This window comes from Rhinatrema bivittatum, chromosome 8, assembly GCF_901001135.1.
Source record: "Rhinatrema bivittatum chromosome 8, aRhiBiv1.1, whole genome shotgun sequence".
NCBI lineage: Eukaryota > Metazoa > Chordata > Amphibia > Gymnophiona > Rhinatrematidae > Rhinatrema > Rhinatrema bivittatum.
Genome location: NC_042622.1, coordinates 252,549,968 through 252,574,622, shown reverse-complemented (window position 1 = coordinate 252,574,622; position 24,655 = coordinate 252,549,968). Strand labels below are relative to the sequence as shown.

General features: G+C 44.6%; 1 protein-coding gene across 1 annotated transcript in view; it reads right to left on the bottom strand.

Annotated features, from left to right (window-relative positions):
* Nucleotides 1–18,264: 18,264 nt before the first annotated feature.
* Nucleotides 18,265–24,655, bottom strand: part of UHRF1 (ubiquitin like with PHD and ring finger domains 1) — a 499,879-nt gene continuing 493,488 nt past the window's right edge. Inside the window, exon 17 of the mRNA XM_029614586.1 lies at nucleotides 18,265–19,737. Within this exon, the coding sequence (XP_029470446.1) occupies nucleotides 19,591–19,737 (147 nt within the window). The 3' untranslated portion in view covers nucleotides 18,265–19,590. The remainder of the gene's footprint in view (nucleotides 19,738–24,655) is intronic.

Below are 24,655 nucleotides of genomic sequence, written 5' to 3'. Positions count from 1 at the left end.
CCAACTGTTTCAAATCTCCATAAAGCAGTTTCCCCTTCAAAGGAAGATTGCCCAAGCAAGAGATGGACCACATGCCAGCCGACCAGTTGCAAAGCCAGAGAAGCCTCCTGGCCAAAACTGCAGATACCAGATTTCTTTTTTTTATAGCCAACATACAGAAAATTTACAGACCATCTGCTATAAAGGCCAACTTAGCCTCTAGGCAATCTGCCTCCTTCTCTGAAAGCACATCTACAAGAGTTTGCCACTGAAATTTGATGCCCCCAACATACATAGGCTCAGGCCATGAAGCTACTACAGACTGCCACCTGCAATACCAAGGCTGACACCTTAAACATCCTCTTGAGATGCATCTCCCTCTGTTAATACGGAGAATCCCAAGGGTCACATACCCCTCCATTGGGATAGTGATAAACTTGATAACGCAGAAACCATAGCATCCATCCTTGGCAATTGCAAATGCAGCAAGGTGCCCTTCAGCAGAGGGTATAGCATTGCTATAGCCCTGCCTACCTTCAGACCAGATCCAGGAGTATCCAATTCCTTACACATCAGGGCCTTTAACATACTACTGAAGGAAAGGAAGAACAAAAAAAACCACACTAGCAAGAGCTCCTGTAAGATGGGAACCTCCCTTTCATGCTCTATCCTCAGTTTCCTTTTCTAAACACTCAGTTTTGCTAGAGCTCAATTAGTCATTACAGGCAATTTCTCCATACCAAAGAGATGGATAACCAATGCGTCATCCCCTTCATACATATATTAATTCAGACCCAATCCTTCCAGCAACACTGACTGCAGGTTTTGCATCTCCACCATTTTCCAGGGACAGAATCCTGAGCCAATGCAGGTGGCACAGTCAAGTACCATGGGTACAGTAAAGCTTTTCTTCTGACTGCATCTGCTGGAAGGGGAAATAAACCCATGCATTTGGACTGGGGTTTGAGGAGGATTTTTTTTTTTTTAAACACTCCTGCTACAGTAAGCCAATAGTATACTAAATGCAGAAGGGTGGTTAAAAAGATGCACAAAGAAAAGGCTTAGCACACAGCAAAATATGGATTTATGCACAGAAAATATTTGCTCTGCCTAAAATATGAGTTATGGGTACTTTCTGTGTATAAAATTTATGCACACAAAATGCATTCTATGCAGATTAAAATTTGCACAGAAAATATTTTGTACACATTTTCTGCACATAAAATACATGTTATCTGCACAAAATATACCATAGTTTCAGCAAAGAAAGCATTTTGTGCACCTAGATCATATTTTATGCATAGAAAACATTTTGTGCACATAAAATACAGAGTACAGGTCCCAGCACCAGAATTCTTGTTTCTGCCCCTAGATTATCATTAACCCTGGAAACTTGACTGTTCTGACTAGGAGTCAAATTTCCAGTGCTAAGAAAACACAAGGTAAGCCATCGTAATTCTACAGTGGGGGGTAATAACTAATGTCACACTTAGAATGGTTTTGCCACACAAGGGCACCAACACGTATGCAAAACTTCATTCTGCATCAGCAGTAATGTTTGCACACAAAAAATGTGCACACAACTGAGGGTTAAACCATGTGTTCTGCTGAATACACTATATTGCATCAGCCTATTAGTTTCCAACAGTTGAGGTCTTCAGAGGATTAAAACTAGAATGGCAAGTTAAAAACAAATAAAACCCACTAGACTCTTGTCTGCTAGGAAATTTTAATTTAATACATTTAATTAGGATGATATTTTAAAAGACATCCCCCTCATGGCTTTCACATTGTTGCAGATATTCACTCTTAACACAACTATTAAAACATTAAATGTTACTAAGTATGATTAGCGCAGTGTACTCTCTAAACTCTGTACAATGATTCACAAGCAATAACCACTACCTTTTAGGTAGAAAGGCACAGATTCCAATCAACTACATTTTTCTACAAAAGGTTGTAGTTGTCATTAAGTACTTCTGTCCTCTTATCGCAAGAGGAAATTCATATTGTTGCTGTCAGAACTTCCACTATTCCAAGAGAATCATTTCTAGTTTGAGCACAATCTCTATTGATCAAGCAACAAAGAATGAAATGCAGCTATTCCTGGACCAAAATATTTGATATTTCTAAAATACAACATGAGCCTAAAAAAGTAGTTTTGGGGGGAGTAATTCAAGATTGCAGCATGAGCGGACACATTCTGCTGCCTGCACACTTGTTTCCGTAGCCTTTTTTCCTTGCACGATGCTGCATAAGAGGGACGGATGAGTGAGGGTTTTTCCTCCCGAGCCCTTGCTCCCTGTGGCCCATCAATCAACAGTTGAATATGCTGTCCCCACCCCAGAATTGCGGGTTTTGAGCCCCGTAAACGAAAGAGGCGCTCTGCCGTCACCTGGGGAAAGCTCTCTCATCCCGCTGGACATTAGACCTCCCCTGCTTGATTCTACCCAGCGAGATGCTGATTGCGCAGGGGTGCTGATGACCTCATCACAGTAGCCCGCATGGAAGTTGTCAGCAACATGGCTAGCATGGGGACAAGTTCATCTACATCTCCACGTTCTTGCTATGCTGTGGAGGAAGACACCGCTGATGGCAACTCTTCACTGGAGTTATCAGGGGGAGTCTGCCTGCAGCTGGGGCTGCATCTGAAGGCAAGCACACTGCTCCTTGGGCCCCTCTTATGATTGTCAAACCAGCAGTGGTTACCTTGGAATCGCTTTGGGACTTAATAAATCTATCCCAGACTTTCAATGATCAATCCTTGCGGTTGGAGGCTGTTTCCCCAGAGGTTAGCCACTGTAGCCCAGTATCACCAGGAAATTCTCCAGGAGCACTCAGTTTCTCTTCAATGATGTTAAAGGTATACAAACAGTTAATGCCTCAATTATTAACAAATGTTCTTCCCTTACTAGAAGGCTGGAAGTGATGAAGAATCAAATAAGAAATTTATATTTAAGACTTACTAATTTCCCTAAAGTACTGGGTGAAATGCCATGTGTAACACTTACGAATTACTTCATTGAAGTCTTGAAAATTCCAGCTGAAAAAAATTCTTGCCTTTTAACAGAGTTTTGTTTCTTCCTTATAAACGGAGCTCTAATCATTTGGGTATTCCTCAAAATGCTGTGGATTTTTCAAATTTATCTGCATACTTGGAAAATTCTTGGAAAGGTCTACGATGCTATTTTCCTTTTATTACGAGCAAGATCTAAGCCTGGTGATAGAAATCTTATGTTCAAAGTTTAAATGGTGAAATTACTTCTTACCTGATAATTTCCCTTCCTTGAAGTAGGGCAAGCCAGTCCACACTAGTGGGTTGTGCACTCCAACTGACTCGCTGTCATCACCCTCATATAGCTCAGCTCAGGCACCAGCCAGCCAGTATTTTTTTCAAAAACAAACTGTGGACACTAACCACTAAACATTAACAAGAAATACTGTGTCCTACAAACACTGATGGAAATCAACCTTGTGTTTTCCTTTTTTTTTTAAAGTGGAAACACTAGACTCAGCTTCACTAATAGTCACCTTGGACAATCACAAAACAAGAATATCCTAGAAATGGGACTCACTCACCAGGTTTTGCACTAGTCCAGCTCCATGGGAGTTCCTTAATCACATTCTTTCCTTGATGAGGATCTTGCAAAAGAAGAAAGTCGACCACCCAAAGACAGCCCAGGGTGGGATGGTGGACTGGCTTGCCCTACTTCAAGGAATGAAAATTATTAGATGAGAAGTAATTTCACCTTCCTCTTCATCCGGGCAAGCCATTCCACATCAAAGCTACTTGCCAGAAGGGTGGGAGGCTGCCTAAGGTCCAAGCAGCACTGCCCTAGCAAAGGCAGAATCCTCTCTCACACTGACACATCCAACTAGTAATACCTGATAAATGTATGCAAAAAAGACAACACTGCCGCTTGACAGATCTCTGCCGGAGAAAGCAAACAATTCGGCCTAGGAAACAGCCTGTGCCCAGGTCAAATGTGCCTGACTTGCCTTGGAGAAGCTTCCCGGAATCCGCATGGATTAAGGAAGTTGTGACAGCAGCCTAACGAGCCACTGTACTCTGAGAAGCCGTCTCCTCCTTCCCCAACCCCAGTGAAGAAAGCACCTATCCAATTTCCAAAAATCATTTGTAACCTCCAGATAACACAATAAATGCTGCTGCATGTCCAATGGCCGCAATTTCCTGAATTCCTGTCCATCCATACCCCTGTTTAAAGATGGCAACAAAACAGACTGATGCAAGTGAAAGTCCAAAATCACCTTTGGAAGAAAAGCAGAAACCGTAAGTATCTGTATCTTATCTGGCGTGATAAGCAAAAAAGGCTTTCTGCATGACAAGGCTTGCAATTCCGAAATTCGCCTCACTGAATAAATAACTAGCAGAAACACTGTCTTCGGGGCCAGCAAACGCAAGGAAATACCCCGAAGATGACAAAAGGTCAGACCCGCCAGAAAGGAGAAGACCAGATTCAAATCCCACAAGGGTACTGGGAAACAAAGGGGACCTAAGATGTTTCACTTCCCTAGAGAACCTAGACACATCTGGGTGCAAAGAGACCTCCCCTGCAAGCGGCCCCAATAACTCGCTATAGCCACCAACTGCACCTTTAGCATGTTCAAGGCCAAACCTTTAACTCAAGAACTTCCTATAAAACATCCAAGATTAAGGGAATAGGCAGCAAAGGGGGAAGATAAGCGTGATTCTGACACCAATGCTCAAAAACCTTCCAGACGCGGATAAAGGCCAATGAGTTGGAAAACCTCAGAAGATTTTCCACCACTGTCCCTGAGTAATCTCGCTTTAAGAGCCAAACCCTTTCAAGAGCCAAACCATAAGACAAAACTGACCTGTATTATAGTGAAATATTGGGCCTTGCCACAGCAGCCTCCGAGAAGAGAGCTGCCATGGATCTCCCATCAAGATGATGCAGATCCGGTTACCACAGCCTGCATGGTCAATCTGGGGCCACCAGAAACACCACACCTGGATGTCACACTATTTTTTGCAGTAACTGGCCAATCATGGGCCACGGCAGAAATGCATAGAGTAACTCCCCCTGCAGCCAAGACTGAACTAGCACATCCACTCCGAGTGCTTAAACATCCCTCTTGTCCAACTGTAGAATCTTTCCATTCTTGCATTCCTGTGACTTGCCATTAGATCCAAAAAAGGGACAACCCTAGTGATCCACGATGAGGTGAAATACCTCGGGAGCCAATTCCCATTCTCCCGAATCCAACTTGTGACTGAGATAATCCACTCACATGTTGTAGACTCCTGCTATACGCGAGGCAGACAGTGCCTGCAAATGAAGTTCCACCCAGGGAAGAGCAGCATCCATTTCTAGAGAGACTTGCCAACTTTTGAGTCCTCCCTTGGTGAGGGCTCTAGCTGATTGATTGTCAAAGATGCCTCTTTGGGAGCCCACTGGTCTTGCACCACCAACTCCTGACAGTAAGCTCCCTAGCTGTGGAGACTCGCATATGTTGCAACCACCAACCAGTCGGGAGTCTCCACATCCATACCTTTTTCAAGATGCTCCCTGCATAACCACCAGAGCAACTTCCGCCTCACCTCCAGCGATAAGGTCAATGTCACATTGTACTCCTGAGACTGGGGGGATTCCATCGAGTCAGGAGGGACCACTGCAGATGACACATGAGCATGCACCCAAGGTACAGCTATCATAGTGGTCATTGATCCCAACATCTGCAGATGAACGGACCTATCGCTGACTGCAGGGTCCAAACCTGACCCCAGATCTTCTGGATGAGAGATTCCGGAAGAAACACCTTGCCTTGAGCTGGATGCCTAGGTACTCCAGAACCTGCGATGGCTGCAGGTTGCTCTTGGCTAAACTCACTACCCATCCCAGGTGCTGTAACAACTGAACCACCCTGCTCAACACCACCCGGCTTCTCCTCTACCAATTTGGCTCTGATTAGCCAGTCTTCCAAGTACAGATGAACCAGAATGCCCTCCTTTCTGAAGGCCATGGCTACCATGAACCTTGGAAAAGGTCCTAGGTGCTGAGGCCAAGCCGAAGGGCAATGTTTGAAACTGTAGAGCTGACTTAAAACTGCAAAGCACAAATAGCACTGATGCTGCTTGCAAATTGGAGTATGTAAGTAAGCCTCCAAGAGATTCAGAAAAGTGAGAAATTCTCCCTTCTGCACTGCTATGATCACTGATCTTAATGTTTCCATCCAAAAATGGGTAACCCAAAGGGTTGATTGACCCCTCAGATCTAGACTAGGTCGAAATGAGCCCTCTTTCTTGGGAACCACAAAATAAATGGAATAGCACCCTGTGCCTTCCTGATCCTTTGGAACTGGAACAGCGTTCAGGGTAAGCAGCCGCTGCCACATGGACTAGACCACTGACCTCTTTTCCACAGAGTTGCAAGAGGAAACCATAAAAGCAAAGGGTGGATATAACTGAGGAAATTTCAAATTCCCCCACCAATCCGTCATCTTCTCTAACTCCTCCCTAAACAAGCACCCCTTTAAAAGGCAACTTGGTAAGGTTCAACTTCGAAATAGTAATCAGCAGACCAGGTTCACAGCCAAAGGAGTCTTCGGGCTGCAATCACCAAAGCCACCCCATGAGCCGCTGTATGTGCTAAGTCATAACTTGCATCTGCCAGGAAGGTAGCTCCTGCTTCCAGGTATGGGCCCATTCTATCCCAGCGATTCCTAATTGAACTATAACCTGGCCTTTGCCACCATACAACAGCAAGCAGAGATTTGGATATTCATGGCCATAGCTTCAAAGGCCTGCTTCAAAATTGCCACAATCTTCCAATCTTAAGATTCCTTTAAAGATGCAACTCCTTCTACCGGAATTGGTGGTCCGCATAGTCACCACACAGACCAAGGCGTCCACTTTGAGAAACTAATGCTGCTCCCTAGCTTTAGGATCCATAGAATACAATCCTGCTAAAAATCCACCTTTAAAATTAGCCTCAGGTGTACTCCATTCCAAATCTATCAGCTCCTGGACAGCCTTGTGCAGAGGAAAAAAAAAAAAATCAGGATGCCTTGCGCAAGTTAACCATGACAGATCTTCAGATTCTTAGCTGTTGCTGGCAAGGTCTCCTCACAACCAAGGGCTTTCAAGGTCTGCAAAATTAAACCAGACATCTCGTCCCTGTGAAAAAGCCAAAGTATTGTTCTATGAGGCTCAGCATTTGGGGGAATCTCCTCCTCTTCCAAGAATGGCTCATTGGAATCTCCCATCGAGGATCCCAACTTTCCACCTCAGTCTCTTGAAGGATCCCTATCTTCACCTTCTCTTCCCCCTTTTGAGAAGGGACGACTCCTTACAATGCTTCCTAGGACCCTAGGAGGAAGACCTCTGAAGCAAGCAATCCCTAGCTTCCTCCTCCTAGGGCCCTAGAAAGCCTGAAGGCCCTTAAAAAATTCCACCCACGAAATGGCAGAAAGATCCATCCCCGGGGTAGGTAAACCCTTCTCTGAGCCCATTCCCGAGGGAATCCAGTAGGAAAAGCAGCAAAGACAATTCCTCACCCTTCCTGATAGAAGCCTCCATACCTGCTTCCTTTAAAGTGGGAGCCTCTCAAGTCCCTGCAGGGACAAATTCCTCTGAGAAGACATCTCCCTGGGTCTCCACACACTTTTAGCAAACATTGAGGGACCTCCTGGGACCAGGGACCCTCATATGGCAGGCAGAGCAGATGCAGAGCTTCTTCCCATGTTGCTCCCCCAACACCATCTCACTCTCTCAATAGAGCTGAGCAAGCACCTCCAACTGTGTGTCTCAGAAGCTCCTTCAGACACCCAAAATGGCACCTTCTGCGTTCCCACGGCCAGCTCCAAAAATAGCCCTACATTACTTTCTAACCGCATGGCCCAATGTGGCCACAATCACAGCTGCCTCTTGCTCCTGTTCAGCCCTGTAAGTAGCGCATCAGCACCCGATCTCAGCACTGTCGAACGTGCACAATTTTTTTTTTTAAACGCTCCTGGTCAGCTGTGCTGGAAAAAAAAAAAAAAAAAAAAAGAAGAGGTTTATGCAGCAGAGCTGAGCCCAAGGCCGCCTTACCCTACCAGAGTTCTTCCCCTATCAGGAGGAGGGCTAGGGCAACAGCCTTCACCTCATTCCTGTCCTGAATTTATTTCCAAACTCTCAACTGAGGGAGGGAGCTAATGCTATCACCACAGGTTGTCAAAACGGCTTTATCAATCATGGCAGACCACAGTCCACAAGCAAGGATGCATGTCCACCATCTGCTGGAGATGGAGAAATTCTGGCTGGCTGGTGCCGGAGCTGAACTATGAGGGTGACAGTAAGGAGTTGTTCTCTGTCTCCATCTGCTGGTTGGAGTGTACAACCCACTGGTGTAGACTGGCTTGCCCGGATGAAGAGGAAGTTTCTCTTTTTGGTGGGTCAGTCAGGATTTATCTTGACTTAGTCAAAGCTACACAAGGACGACACCAAGCTTTCCTGGTTATGCGCCCTGAAATTTTGGCTCCTGGCACAACATTTCTTTTACAATATCCATGTAAATGCGTCAAATTGAATGCCAATATTTTTTTCTTCATTCCAGAACTGCGGAACTTCATGAATGCCAGAGTGGAAAATTCTGCATCTGACCAAAAGGTTCCTTAAGGTTTACCCATTAAAATTGGGTTAAGGGGTGATATTCTCACTTGTCTATCAGTTAGGAAACAACAAAATTGTATCTAATGTACTCAATTTCTGATCCCCTCCATTTTTGTAGGTCTTCAGAGAGAAAGATTGTTTAAGCAGGTTATTATACTGCTATGCTATTTTTTTCCCTGACTCTCTCATAAATACTGTGTAAAGTTTATTCATGAAAAACTTAATAAAAAAGCCAAATTAAATATAAAATGAGCTTTATAAAGTAATTTTTAAAAGCCATTGAGAAAAAGTAGCGTTGCCATATAACTCAGTTTAGGCTTCTCTACTCCTAGCCTTTTTTTTTTCATTGTTTGGAATATGTATTTCTCAAGTTAGCATCCCATATATAGTTTAACAGTATAATAATCTTGAACTAGCTCAAGCTACAATATATATATGCATTTTTTCCAGGGGGTACATGCCAGTATTAAGTACCACCACCTGCTTGATTTGCACTGTGGTTCCACAAAAAAAAGAAAAAAAAAGTATCAGCACCTTTTTTCCAGGAAGATAGCACTGTCTGAAAAGTATTGCTACAAAACTTCCTCCAAATCTAAATTGCCTACGTATCAATAGTTTCCAAAATGTTGCATTCAAGGCCTACTTAAGCTATTAAAAAAACCCCCCACAATAAAATGACAAAAATTGTAACTGCAATATTTTCCCCAAAATGATCCAAAGTATACAATTACCTATATGAAAAACATTAAAAAGGATTTTTACAGCTTTCTTGTGAAATTGATTGTAACTTGTTTTCAATATACACAAAACCGGGTGTAGTGCTTTACATGAGTTTCAGGTCTGCATGTCACAGGGGTGTGTATTAGCTCATGTCAAAATTCCAGTTTAAGAGACAGCAAATGTTGCTTACCTGTAACAGGTGTTCTCACAGGACAGCAGGATGTTAGTCCTCACATATGGGTGACATCACAGGATGGAGTCCAATCACGGAACACTTTTGTCAAAGTTTCTAGAACTTTGACTGGCACCTTACTGGGCATGCCCAGCATGGCACTAAACCTGCAGCCAGCAAGGGTCCCCCCCTTCAGTCTTGTTTAAAGCTATAGGAAGTGCCAAAAAATAAAATAAGAAAACGTAACGAACCCAACACCGCGGGGTGGCAGGCGGGTTTCGTGAGGATTAATATCCTGCTGTCGTATGAGAACACCTGTTACAGGTAAGCAACATTTGCTTTCTCACAGGACAAGCAGGATGGTAGTCATCACATTTGGGTGAGTACCGAGCTGAGGATGTCCGAGTATGCACCAAATGTACCCAAAGACGTGCAACAGGCACAAGAACTGGGGTGAAATTTGGTAGAGGGCATCCTGAACCCTAATGGGCAGGCGGAAGGGTGTTGGTACATCAAGTAGCAAATAGGTTGCGCAAGACAGATTGGCCAAAGATGGAATCTGGTCTTCCAGCCTTGTCTAAACAATAGTGGGCTGTAAAGGTATGGAGAGAACTCCATGTAGCAGCCCTACAAATATCAGGAAGCGGTACCAAGCATAGGTGCGCTATGAAGTTGCCATGGCCCTGACAGAGTGTGCTTTCACATGGTCTTGAAGTGGAATACCTGCTTGTTGATAGCAAAAGGATATGCAGTCCGCTAACCATGAGGAGAGTGTCTGCTTACCCACAGGCTGCACCAATTTGATGGAATGGAAAGAAACAAACAACTAAGTGCTCTTCCTGTGGGCAGCTGTATGGTCTAGATAGAACGCTAGAGCCCATTTACAGTCAAGGGTATGCAGAGCCTGTTCTCCCGGATTAGAATGGGGCCTGGGAAAGAAGGTGGGTAGTATAATAGATTGATTGATATGAAACTCCGATACTACCTTAGGTAAAAACTTAGGGCGAGTGCGGAGTACTACCCGGTCGTGTAGAAGTTTAGTGTAAGGCGGATAGGTAATTAGGGCCTGTAAACTCACTAACTCTGCGAGCGGATGTGATTGCCAAAAGAAAGATCACTTTCCATGTGAGATATCGAAGATCACAGGATTGGAGAGGCTCGAATGGTGGTTTCATGAGCCATCCCAAAACTAGATTGAGATCCCAAGAAGGGGACGGAGGGCACAGTGGAGGCTTGAGGTGGAGCAAGCCCTTCAAAAATCGTGTTAAAAGGGGTTGTACAGAAATAGGAACATCCACGACACCTTTATGGAAGGCGGCCACTGCATTGACATGCATTCTGATGGAAGTTTTTAGACCTGATTCTGACAAGTGCCAGAGATAGTCTAGAAACTTCGTGGTGGAACAGGTAAAGGGATCAAGGGACAGAGGAACACCATGATATAAACCTGTTCCACTTGTAAAGATAAGGCTTCTGTGAAGCAATCAGGACACGGGAAACTGGCTCCGAAAGGTTAAGTGGCTGAAGAATTAACCTTTCAATATCTAGGCCGTCAGAGACAAGGCTTGAAGATTGGGGTGGCGTAGGCACCCGTCGTTCTAAGTGATCAGAAGCGGGTCCTTTCCCAAAGGAATGTGCCTGCAAATGGAGAGGGCCTGAAGTATTGGAAACCACACATGGCGAGGCCAGTGAGGTGCTAGCAGGATCATGTGTGCCTTGTCCTGAAGTAACTTCACGAGAGTCTTCGAGAGAAGTGGAAGTGGAGGGAATGCATATAGGAGACCTGTTGCCCATTAGAGGGAGAACGCATCTCTTGGCTGAGAGTGTTGGCTTTGAGTGAGAGAGCAAAAGTTCTCTACTTTGCGGTTCTGAGGTGACGCAAAGAGGTCTATGTGGGGGTAACCCCAACGTTGGAATATTGAGTCCGCTACAGTGGGGTTGAGGGACAACTCGTGTGGTTGAAAGGCGTGACTCAGCTTGTCCGTCACCACATTGTCCACTCCCGGCAAGTAGGTGGCCCTGAGGTACATCGAATGGGAGAGGGCCTCCTCCCATATCTGTACAGCCTCCTGACACAGTAGGTAGGAGCCTGTCCCTCCCTGTTTGTTGATTTACCACATGGCCACCCGGTTGTCCGTCTGCATGAGGATGACCTGGTTGGTGGTGAGAATTATTTGAGGGTCTGGAGCCTGGAAGGGCAGGCCTTGGAGGAGATTGATCTGATTTTGCCACCAGGCTAGAGACTAACGAAGTAAGTCGGTGATGTGGACAGTGATCGATAGAGGTTGGACGGACTAAGTCCATTGTGACCTTAGAGTCCACTGCATGACTCATGGCCAAGTGGGCCACTGGGGTAACCTGTACTGAGGATGCCATGTGTCCTAGCAGAATGAGGAAGTGGCGTGCACTCGTGCAGTGCCGAGACTGTAGCTGGTGTGCGAGAGAGATGAGAGTGAGCTCGCTGTCGAGGCAGAAATGCCTTTGCCTGCAAGGTGTCCAAATCTGCCCCTATGAATGATAAAGTTTGAGATGGGACTAAGCAGGATTTTGCCTGGTTGATGAGAAATCCTAGCGAAATCAGTGTGTAAAGTAAGACGTAGGGACAAAGAGCAGCTTGCTGAGTGGAAGCCCTGTTCAACCAATCATCTAGATAGGGGTAGATGTGAACACCTTGAGTCCTGAGGAAGGCTGCTACTACTACGAGGCACTTGGTGAAGACTCGTGGTGCAGATGCCAGGCCGAATGGTAGCACTCGGTACTGATAGTGCTTGGGGCCTACCAGAAATCTCAGGAACCTAAGAACATAAGAAAATGCCATACTGGGTCAGACCAAGGGTCCATCAAGTCCAGCATCCTGTTTCCAACAGTGGCCAATCCAGGCCATAAGAACCTGGCAAGTACCCAAAAACTTAAGTCTATTCCATGTTACCATTGCTAATGGCAGTGGCTATTCTCTAAGTGAACTTAATAGCAGGTAATGGACTTCTCCTCCAAGAACTTATCCAATCCTTTTATAAACACAGCTATACTAACTGCACTAACCACATCCTCTGGCAACAAATTCCAGAGTTTAATTGTGCGTTGAGTAAAAAAGAACTTTCTCCGATTAGTTTTAAATGTGCCCCATGCTAACTTCATGGAGTGCCCCCTAGTCTTTCTATTATCCGAAAGAGTAAATAACCGATTCACATTTACCCGTTCTAGACCTCTCATAATTTTAAACATCTCTATCATATCTCTTCTCCAAGCTGAAAAGTCCTAACCTCTTTAGTCTTTCCTCATAGGGGAGCTGTTCCATTCCCCTTATTTTGGTAGCCCTTCTCTGTACCTTCTCCATCACAATTATATCTTTTTTGAGATGCGGCGACCTGAATTGTACACAGTATTCAAGGTGTGGTCTCACCATGGAGCGATACAGAGGCATTATGACATTTTCCGTTTTATTCACCATTCCCTTTCTAATAATTCCCAACATTCTGTTTGCTTTTTTCACTGCCGCAGCACACTGAACCAACGATTTCAATGTGTTATCCACTATGATGCCTAGATCTCTTTCTTGGGTGGTAGCATCAAATATGGAACCCAACATTGTGTAACTATAGCATGGGTTATTTTTCCCTATATGCATCACCTTGCACTTATCCACATTAAATTTCATCTGCCATTTGGATGCCCAATTTTCCAGTCTCACAAGGTCTTCCTGCAATTTATCACAATCTGCTTGTGATTTAACTACTCTGAACAATTTTGTATCATCTGCAATGTGTGTGTATGAGATCAAGAGCAGAGCCAGTCTCCTTTTTCCAGAAGAGGAAGGAGGAAACCCAAGGTCACCATCTTGAGCTTTTCTCGGTGGAGGTAGTTGAGGGCGCATAGGTCCAGAATTGGACGAACGGCATCTGATTTTTTTGGGATTAGAAAGTACCGGGAATAGAATCCTAGGCCTTGTTGGGAGTAGGGCACTGGCTATATTGCTCTGGACTGGAGGAGGCGGGAGACCTCCTGCTCCAAGAGAAGTGAGTGGTCGGATGTTCTCCACATCGGTAGAGGTGGGGAGTCCGGTGGGATGGAGAGAAAGTTCAGGTGATAACCTTGCGAGATTATGGCAAGGACCCACTGGTCTGAGGTGATTGTGTTCCAGCTGTCGTTGAAATGGCACAATCTTCCTCCCACTGGTATCTGAGGCAGTGGAGACTAGCTGCTGCTCTCTATGCAGGAGTCAAAAGCCAGAAGCAGGACCCGACTGAGGAGCTGCCTGCCGCTTTTGTTGCAATTGATGAGACTGGGCCTTTTGGAAAGGTCTTGTGGAACGAATTCTAGACGGTGGTGGATAGGACTTCTTTGGACGGAAGAATGACTTTAGTATCCTTCCTGAAAGGCTGTTTGGAGAATACTCAGAAAGCATCAGAGAGAGTGGCGAAGGGTCTCATGATGGTCCTTGAGTTCTGCCACCGTCCGCCAAACAGATTGTCTCCTATGCAGGGCAGATCAGATAATCTGTCTTGTACTTCAGGGCGCAAGTCCGAAAACTTAAGCCAGGCCCATCTTCTTGCCGAAATAGCAGTTGCAGATACCCTGGAAGCGGTGTCGAAGATATAAGAGGATCTTATTTCATGCTTCCCTGCCTCAAAACCCTTGTGTACCAGGGTTTGAAGCTGTTCCTGGAATGGCTGAGGCAGGGACTCTGCAAAGACCTGTATCTGCTTGAATAAGACCCTGTTGTACTGGGTCATATACAGCTGGTAGGAGGCGATTCGAGAGTTAAGCATTGATCCCTGGAAGACTCGCCGACCAATGGCATCCAGGAATTTCTGTTCCCTACCTGGGGGAAAGAAGAGTGGGGTTTTGATCTTTTTGCCCTCTTTTGGGCAGATTCTACAATCACAGATTGGTGATCCAGCTGAGGTTTCTGGAATCCTGGGGATGACTGGACCAAATAAGTAGTATCAGCTTTTCTGTTGACTGGAGCAACAGAACCAAGGTGTTCCCAGTTCTTTGAGGAGATCCAAAAGAACCTGGTCAATAGGGATGGAGGTTATTTCCTTGGGAGCATCCAGGAATTTTAACAGCAATTTGTTCAGTATGCAATTGGAAGGGAACCAATTCAGACATTTCCTTCACAAAATTTAAGGAGGACAAGTCCTCTGGAGGAGAATGCTTCCTACTTTGAGTAGGAGAAGGTGGCAATGGTAAATCGGTGTCTTGAGATGAATCATCAGTCCAGGTGTCATAGGGATCAGCACCTGTCCCTGTAAGAATCTGAGATGGACGGGATGATGGTATTCTTGAAGGTCTAGGATCTGAAGGCATCGAGGGAAGTAATGGAGGCACCGATGAATGCATCGAGGGCACCGATGGATCAGTGGCGCCGATGGGCGCATCGGCATAAATGGTTGAGGCATCGGAAGGACTCCCGATGGAAGAATGCAGAACCGTGTTTCCCCTCTGGATGACAGGGTAAGTGGGGAAGGCACCGGAACCATCGGTGACATGGATCCATCGGTGGAAAAGCGGCTATGAGCGCTTCCATCTTCCAGAGCAGCGGTGCCAATGCTGCCGGAATAGATCTATGGTCGGTTCTGTGACCGGCATAGATTTCGGTGCTGGGGGACCTTGGAGTCTGTACAACGCCTTATCAATGGCTTCCTGAACCATCCGGTCCAGTTCTTCACGGAGACCTGGAGCAAAGAGCCCAGGCTCCAGAAGGGAAGGAGGCGGAAGAGGCATAGCCGGAAGGATCACTGTTAAAGGCGGAGTCACAGCTCCCGATACCCGTCCAGGTGAGGGTTGCCTCTGTGACCCGGTCGCAGAAAGGGTCGGTGCTTTTCTGGACGGGGTTTCTTCGATGGTGGCTCGGACGATGGCGAGGTCGATTTTCCTTCATCGATGGTCCGAGACATCCGGTGTTGATGCCGATGTTTTTCTCTACAATCCCCTCGGTCCTGAGGGGGAGTAGAGGTAGTCAACGGCTTGGGACATTGTCTTTTTTTTAAAAATATTGGGGCAAAGTTAACTATTTGGGAATATTTAGTGTGTTTGTGTGTTTGTGCCTTTAAAAGTCAGAAAGGCAGTGAATAAACAAGTTAGACTGTTTGTATTTTAGTCAGTTAACAAGGCAGCAGTAGGTAGTGTGTTTATTTTTAAAAGTCTGCAGAACTGAGTATTCTCCAGACTTTTAAAGAACTGAGTGTTTGTATTTAATACTAACAGAGTGCTTGTATTGGAAAAAAAAAAAAGTAGCCAGAAGCTAGAAATAAGCTAGGAGCAGTGTATACCTAAGTAAAAAAAAGTTGAATAGTTCAGCTCAGTTACTCCCCTTGGAAAGGTGTTTAGGTAGTGTGATTGAGTTTGAATAGGGACCAACATTTGTTAATCAAGAGAGCAGTGAATCACTCAGGCTGACTAACTGAAGTTAGACTGTTTGTATTTCCCTACCCACTCCTAGCTCATCCCTTAATTTATAGGCAGGTGCCACTTTCACAAAAAAAAAAACCATCAACAAAAACTTTATTGAGAATTCGATCAGACCCTGGTAGGCCACTACCAGACACATAGTGAATTCACTAATACATTTAAAGGACGTTAGACACATTCCTACTCCCATAGCAACCTAAAACTTAACTAGGAACTGATCAAAATTGAGATGAAGGCAGCAGCAAGAGGGGGGCTTCCGAGTCTTTTGCATCGAGACAGGAAACACAGAGTAGGATTAAATGGACAATTTTCTCAGTAGAAGGGAGTAGACAGTGGAGTGCCTCAGGGATCTGTATTGGGACCCTTACTTTTCAATATATTTATAAATGATCTGGAAAGAAATGCGACGAGTGAGATAATCAAATTTGCAGATGACACAAAATTGTTCAGAGTAGTTAAATCACAAGCAGATTGTGATAAATTGCAGGAAGACCTTGTGAGACTGGAAAATTGGGCATCCAAATGGCAGATGAAATTTAATGTGGATAAGTGCAAGGTGATGCATATAGGGAAAAATAACCCATGCTATAATTACACAATGTTGGATTCCATATTAGGTGCTACAACCCAAGAAAGAGATCTAGGTGTCATAGTGGATAACACATTGAAATCGTCGGTTCAGTGTGCTGCGGCAGTCAAAAAAGCAAACAGAATGTTGGGAATTATTAGAAAGGGAATGGTGAATACAACGGAAAATGTCAATGCCTCTGAATCGCTCCATGGTGAGACCGCACCTTGAATACTGTGTACAATTCTGGTCGCCGCATCTCAAAAAAGATATAATTGCGATGGAGAAGGTACAGAGAAGGGCTACCAAAATGATAAGGGGAATGGAACAACTTCCCTACGAGGAAAGACTAAAGAGGTTAGGACTTTTCAGCTTGGAGAAGAGACGACTGAGGGGGGATATGATAGAAGTGTTTAAAATCATGAGAGGTCTAGAACGGGTCGATGTGAATCTGTTATTTACTCTTTCGGATAGTAGAAAGACTAGGGGGCACTCCATGAAGTTAGCATGTGGCACATTTAAAACTAATCAGAGAAAGTTCTTTTTTACTCAACGCACAATTAAACTCTGGAATTTGTTACCAGAGGATGTGGTCAGTGCAGTTAGTATAGCTGTGTTTAAAAAAGGATTGGATCTTGTGAAATGTTCTCATATGGTTGTGACTGAATAAAAATTATTACACAAAAAAAAAAAGGATTGGATAAGTTCTTGGAGGAGAAGTCCATTACCTGCTATTAAGTTCACTTAGAGAATAGCCACTGCCATTAGCAATGGTAAATGGAATAAACTTAGTTTTTGGGTACTTGCCAGGTTCTTATGGCCTGGATTGGCCACTGTTGGAAACAGGATGCTGGGCTTGATGGACCCTTGGTCTGACCCAGTATGGCATTTTCTTATGTTCTTATGTAAGGCTGAGACGTCGTCGACGCCGGACGGTCACTGGCCAGTGGCTGATACTGGCGCAAAGTGGATGGTGCCGGTTCAGACGACATCGATGCAATAGATGGCACTGGAGTTTGAGAAGGAAGAGAAGTTCCATTTTCTCCATTCTGGCCTTGCGACCTTTTGGTGTCATTAAGGCACATTTGTTGCAAGTCAGGTCATCATGCTTGGACCGAGACACATTACACAGACCTTATGGGGGTCTGTTACGGACATGGTGCGAGTACAGTCCAGGCACCAAAGGAACCCAGACGCCATGGCCTTTGAAAAATTTAGCTGCGGTACTGTCGATGGCCAGTAGGCCACGAGGGCGAAATGAGACGGGAATCAACCGAAAACCGGTAAGGGACTTACTGGAGTACCGAAGCAAAAATTCGAAAGGGGGATATAAAGTTTTAAGTAATTCCGTGAGGAAAATTCCTGTCAGGAATTTCTGTGGAGCTACTTAACCCGCGTGGCTACTGCTGCACAGAAAAAAGACGACTGAAGGGGGACCCCTGCTGGCTGTAGGTTTAGTGCCATGCTGAGCATGCCCAGTAGGTGCCAGTCAGAGTTCTAGAAACTTTGATAAAAGTGTTCCGTGATTGGGCTCCATCCTGTGATGTCACCCATATGTGAGGACTACCATCCTGCTTGTCCTGTGAGAATATATAAATTTAGCTCTACTTGTTTTACATTTTTAGGTAGAAATTCTTAAAACTCTTGAGATTTAAAAGCACGTGGTTTAAGTCCCTAATTTTATACAATTCAGTGTATGAGAACTGACTGTTAGTGCCCAATTGATAATCCAACCCCAAAAATGTTTCTCAGATACAGTGAAGTATACAAAGCACATCTCAAAGATATTTATTAGATAACAATTGCAAGTTAAGTAAGATTGATAAAATTATGCAAGTTACAAAATTTTTCCACTCCAATATCTAAACATGCACAAAATTAACATTTATTCCAGTCTGTTTGCTGTAAAGTGTGATAAATAGTAAATATATCCTAGTTGAGGTATTAACTGTAAAACTTTGGTTCTATTACATTAAATGTCAACCCATACAAAATAACTAAAATTCTAGTGCAGTCCACACATTTACAACATTACAAAAGTTGAAAACTGTTCAAAACCACTTTTCATTGATATGCCTTATAGGTATGAAAAATATACATTTGATAAGGAAGCAAGTGATTTTAAATCTAGCATCAGGAGGAATTGAACTAAAGATAATGAAGAAAGTTTACAGTGTTTAAATACAAAGCACTTCAAAATGTTAAATTTAATGCATACCAACACCAATGTTTTGATCATTGTCTGTAACCTTTAATCAGGAGCTTATTTAAAAAGGTCTTGAGACAAGACCAAGATATTGGCCTTTTCCCACAGAGGATATCTGATATTTTGACATGCCTGGTATTTCCTTGTCTCCTTGCCTATTTTCTGTGCCCCAAACTATTTCCAAACCTCTCCTGATTAGAGTGCAGTTTTTTCCCTGTCCTTTTGCTTACAGAAGTTCGAAGGCACTTAATAAATGGCTTTCAGTGCTGCAGAGATAATGGATAGGAAGCAATATTCCATTTGAAGAAGCAGTGCCTCAGGTTTGACAAAGGAAACAAAACCAGGCGGACATAGTACTTGGCTAAATCCATGCACCATAGACTTTTTTAAGCAAACAAAGATGCATGCTGGCTTTTGAAAAGGAGATTTTATATAAGCAGCTGAAAGGGATCTACACTTACAAAGCAGCTTGGGCTACATTGGCATAGACAGGAAATACTGCATTCAGTTTGCACATCAGCACACTGCATCGAGAATACACATTTTAGGGCAAATACAAATATTGTTCTAGCAACCAAATCATTTTCAGTGAAGCAAAGAATTTTTGCAAAATCAGTTGTCTACATCATTGCTGAAAGTAGCTCAGTTCCATATAATAGCTGGGCTATAAAATGTCAAGTTAATAAAAAAAAAAAATTATACAAAGCCCATAAAAATTATCTAAAACAAATATAGAGGACATGTTGGAGCCTTATGGATTGTTTTACTTGCTTCTTCACTTTTTTTTTTTTTTTTAAACATGGAAAACTTTAAGCTTTCCTGGTAAATATATCGTTAAACGAAATCCAAAACCATCATCAAATTCAAAGCAGCGAAAGGAATAATGCTACAGAGAATCACCGTCCGTTGCCATAGCCAGGGAACAGCTGGTTTAGTACAGTTTGCAGTGTCTTGTTCACCTGCAGAGAATAGTTTTTGCCCAAATCATAGCGGCAGGCTGGACAGCTGTGTACCTCGGCTTTAAATGATCTGTCCAAGCAGTCCTGGGAAAGGAAGACAGTTACAACTCAGTAATATTAAGCGATAAATTGCATTTACAATTCTAGTGAAAATGTGCCACATTCATTTAAAAGCATCTCTGTTGAATAACTATAAACCAAAACTATATAAAAATTTCACCAACTGCAATTTTCATTGAAGGGTTAGTTTTTGCTATTTCATGGATGAGAAGTCAACTAGATTTTTTTTGTTTTTTGGTTTTGTTTTTTTTAAAGACAAAAACCATAAGCATCCTATGAACAGTCTGGATCAGCGATAATTTAAAACTATGAAATCCATGCTATTGTCAAAATGCCAGGAAATGTGCAGTTTGGTTAAACAAGCCATAACATTTTGTAGAGAATACAAATTCTTGCACAATGGTGCTATACTTTCACTGTAATAAAATCAAGTGTTACCACTACTGCTGTAACAGAAAAAAAAATGAATAGGCTTACCTGATTTATTCAAAAAGGAATTCTAAGTTAATATATATCCAGAGAATACGACTTTGTACAGAGATCAATTCCTTTCCCATACTCCCAAAAAAAAAAACTGTAGTGAGAAAATAAAATAACTAGAAATGCCCACACTAGAATCATAAGAACATGCCACACTGGGTCAGACCAAGGGTCCATCAAGCCCACCATCCTGTTTCCAACAGTGGCCAATCCAGGCCATAAGAAACTGGCAAGTACCCAAAATGCTGAGATTACTTACCTGATAATCTCCTTTTCCTTAGTATACGCAGATGGAGTCAAAACAAATAGGTATAGTGTACTCGTGCTAGCAGTTGGAGACTGATCTGACGTCAGCACGGGTACATATACCCCCAAAGGAAGTATAGTAATTCAGTAATCTTCCTTGCAAAAGCTTTTATGGATATATGTGTGACTGACTGATCGATTAATCAACGGGGCCACTAGAAGAACTAGGCCTCTGTGTCGCTGAATCTTGTGTACAATGGCGCCCAGCAGGGGCCACGGAGGAAAGGCGTATAGCAGGATCCCCTGAGGCCACGGCTGTACCAGGGCATCGATCCCCTGGGCTCGAGGATCCCGCCTGCAGCTGAAATTTCTGGAAACTTGAGCGTTGGACCTGTCCGCTAAGAGGTCCATGGCTGGCGTCCCCCATTGATCCACAATTATCTGAAAGGCTGTGGGTGACAGCTGCCACTCCCCCGGGTTTAGGCTTTCTCTGCTGAGGAAGTCTGCCATCGTGTTGTCCTTCCCGGCGATGTGGACGGCGGAGATGTCCTGCAGATTTGCTTCTGCCCAAATCATCAGGGGAGTTATTTCCAGGGACACTTGTTGGCTTCTGGTTCTGCCCTGACGATTGATGTATACCACTGTGGTGGCGTTGTCTGACATCACTCTGACCGCTCTGTCGCGAAGTCTGTGGGCAAATCACAGGCACGCTAGCCTGACTGCCCGTGCCTCTAGTCGGTTGATGTTCCACCTTGACTCTTTTCTGGTCCACCGCCCTTGGGCGGTGAGTTCCTCACAGTGTGCTCCTCATCCGTTCAAGCTGGCATCTGTGGTGAGCAGAATCCAGGTTGGGGAGGACATTCTCGACCCCCAGCTCATGTGGCCGGGCTGCAACCACCACCGTAGCTGATACCGCACTCTGGCCGGTAGAGGTAGGTGTATGGTGTAGTTCTGTGATCGTGGGCTCCATCGAGATACAAGGGCGCGTTACAATGGTCTCATATGAGCCCTCGCCCACGGCACCACCTCCAGAGTGGATGCCATGAGGCCGAGGACCTGTAGGCAAATCCCGAGCTGTGGGCTGGCTGGCGCTCAGCAGGGCCTGCAGATGATTCTGGAGTTTTGACTTTCTCTTGGAGGTCAGGCTGACCTTGTCTTCTCGGGTGTCGAATTGGACCCCTAGGTGTTCCAGCGACTGGGACGGCTGTAGGGAGCTCTTGCTTATGTTGACTACCCATCCAAGGTTTTCCAGAAGAGCTATAACACTGTTGGTTGCCCGGTGGCTCTCCTCCGGTGACTTTGCCCTGATCAGCCAATCGTCCAGGTAGGGATGGACGAGAATTCCTTCCTTCCTGAGTGTCGCCGCCACTACTACTATGACCACTCCACTGTCCACTCCCTTCCACTGAGAAAATTGCCCATTTAATCCTACTCCCTGGTTTCCTGTCTTTTAGCCAGTTTGCAATCCACGAAAAGACATCGCCACCTATCCCATGACTTTTTACTTTTCCTAGAAGCCTCTCATGAGGAACTTTGTCAAACGCCTTCTGAAAATCCAAGTATACTATATCTACCGGTTCACCTTTATCCACATGTTTATTAACTCCTTCAAAAAAGTGAAGCAGATTTGTGAGGCAAGACTTGCCCTGGGTAAAGCCATGCTGACTTTGTTCCATTAAACTACCGTATTTTTCGCTCCATAAGACGCACCTGACCATAAGACGCACTTAGGATTCAGAGGGGGAAAATTAAAAAAAAAAAAATTGTGCTAAACCGGCTCTGCGTCTGGGCGTCTTATGGAGCAAATTAGGGGAGTGCATAGTTTTTTTTTTTCTCCCCATTTTGTTTTCGGGTCTGGGGAGGGCCATTTCGGTCCACTCCCCAGATCAGAAAATTTTTCTTTCTGTGGGAACCCCCAAACCCCCCCCCCCCCATCCCAACCCTTTAAATTAACAACCTCCCCCCCCCTGACCCCCCCAAGACCTGCCGAATTAATTTCCTGCAACCCCCCACCCTCCTGACCCCCCCAAGACCTGCCAAACGTCCCTGGTGGTCCAGCGGGGGTCCAGGAGCGGTCCGGGAACGATCTCCTGGGCGTGAGCCGTCGGCTGCCAGTAAACAAAATGGCGCCGACGGCCCTATGCCCTCACTATGTCACTGAGACCGACCAATAGCAGCGATCGGTCTCAGTGACATAGTGAGGGCATAGGGCCGTCGGCTGCCAGTAAACAAAATGGCGCCGACGGCCCTATGCCCTCACTATGTCACTGAGACCGACCAATAGCAGCGATCGGTCTCAGTGACATAGTGAGGGCATAGGGCCGTCGGCTGCCAGTAAACAAAATGGCGCCGACGGCCCTATGCCCTCACTATGTCACTGAGACCGACCAATAGCAGCGATCGGTCTCAGTGACATAGTGAGGGCATAGGGCCGTCGGCGCCATTTTGTTTACTGGCAGCCGACGGCCCACGCCCAGGAGATCATTCCCGGACCCCCGCTGGACCACCAGGGACGTTTGGCAGGTCTTGGGGGGGTCAGGAGGGTGGGGGGTTGCAGGAAATTAATTTGTCAGGTCTTGGGGGGGGGTTGTAGGAAATTAAGTCGGCAGGTCTTGGGGGAGTCGGGGGGGGGGGGGGGGTGTTTGTTAGATTTTTGTTTGGTTTTTTTTTTATATTCGCTCCATAAGACGCACATACATTTTCCCCCCACCTTTGGGGGAAAAAAAGTGCGTCTTATGGAGCGAAAAATACGGTATGTCTTTCTATATGTTCTGTGATTTTGATGTTTAGAACACTTTCCACTATTTTTCCTGGCACTGAAGTCAGGCTAACCGGTCTGTAGTTTCCCGGATCGCCCCTGGAGCCCTTTTTAAATATTGGGGTTACATTTGCTATCCTCCAGTCTTCAGGTACAATGGATGATTTTAATGATAATTTACAAATTTTTACTAATAGGTCTGAAATTTCATTTTTTAGTTCCTTCAGAACTCTGGGGTGTATACCATCCCGTCCAGGTGATTTACTACTCTTCAGTTTGTCAATCAGGCCTACCACATCTTCTAGGTTCACTGTGATTTGATTCAGTCCATCTGAATCATTACCCATGAAAACCTTCTCCATTACGGGTACCTCCCCAACATCCTCTTCAGTAAACACCGAAGCAAAGAAATCATTTAATCTTTCCGCGATGGCCTTATCTTCTCTAAGTGCCCCTTTAACCCCTCGATCATCTAACGGTCCAACTGACTCCCTCACAGGCTTTCTGCTTCGGATATATTTAAAAACGTTTTTACTGTGAGTTTTTGCCTCTACAGCCAACTTCTTTTCAAATTCTCTCAGCCTGTCTTATCAATGTCTTACATTTAACTTGCCAATGTTTATGCTTTATCCTATTTTCTTCTGTTGGATCCTTCTTCCAATTTTTGAATGAAGATCTTTTGGCTAAAATAGCTTCTTTCACCTCCCCTTTTAACCATGCCGGTAATAGTTTTGCCTTCTTTCCACCTTTCTTAATGTGTGGAATACATCTGGACTGTGCTTCTAGAATGGTATTTTTTAACAATGACTACACCGCTTGCACACTTTTTACTTTTGTAGCTGCTCCTTTCAGTTTTTTTCTAACAATTTTTCTCATTCTATCAAAGTTTCCCTTTTGAAAGTTTAGCACGAGAGCCTTGGATTTGCACACTGTTCCTTTTCCGGTCATTAAATCAAATTTGATCATATTATGATCACTATTGCCAAGCGGCCCCACCACCATTACCTCTCTCACCAAGTCCTGTGCTCCACTGAGAATTAGATCTAAAATTGCTCCCTCTCTCGTCGGTTCCTGAACCAATTGCTCCATAAAGCTATCATTTATTCCATCCAGGAACGTTATCTCTCTAGTGTGACTCGATGATACATTTACCCAGTCTATATTGGGGTAATTGAAGTCTCCCATTATTACTGCACTACCAATTTGGTTAGCTTCCCTAATTTCTCTTAGCATTTCACTGTCCATCTCACCATCTTGACCAGGTGGACGGTAGTATACCCCTATCACTGTAGTCTTCCCTGACACACAAGGGATTTCTACCCATAAAGATTCAATTTTGTATTTAGTCTCATGCAGGATGTTTATCCTGTTGGACTCTATGCCATCCCGGACATAAAGCGCCACACCTCCTCCCGACTGCTCCTCTCTGTCATTGCGATATAATTTGTACCCCGGTAT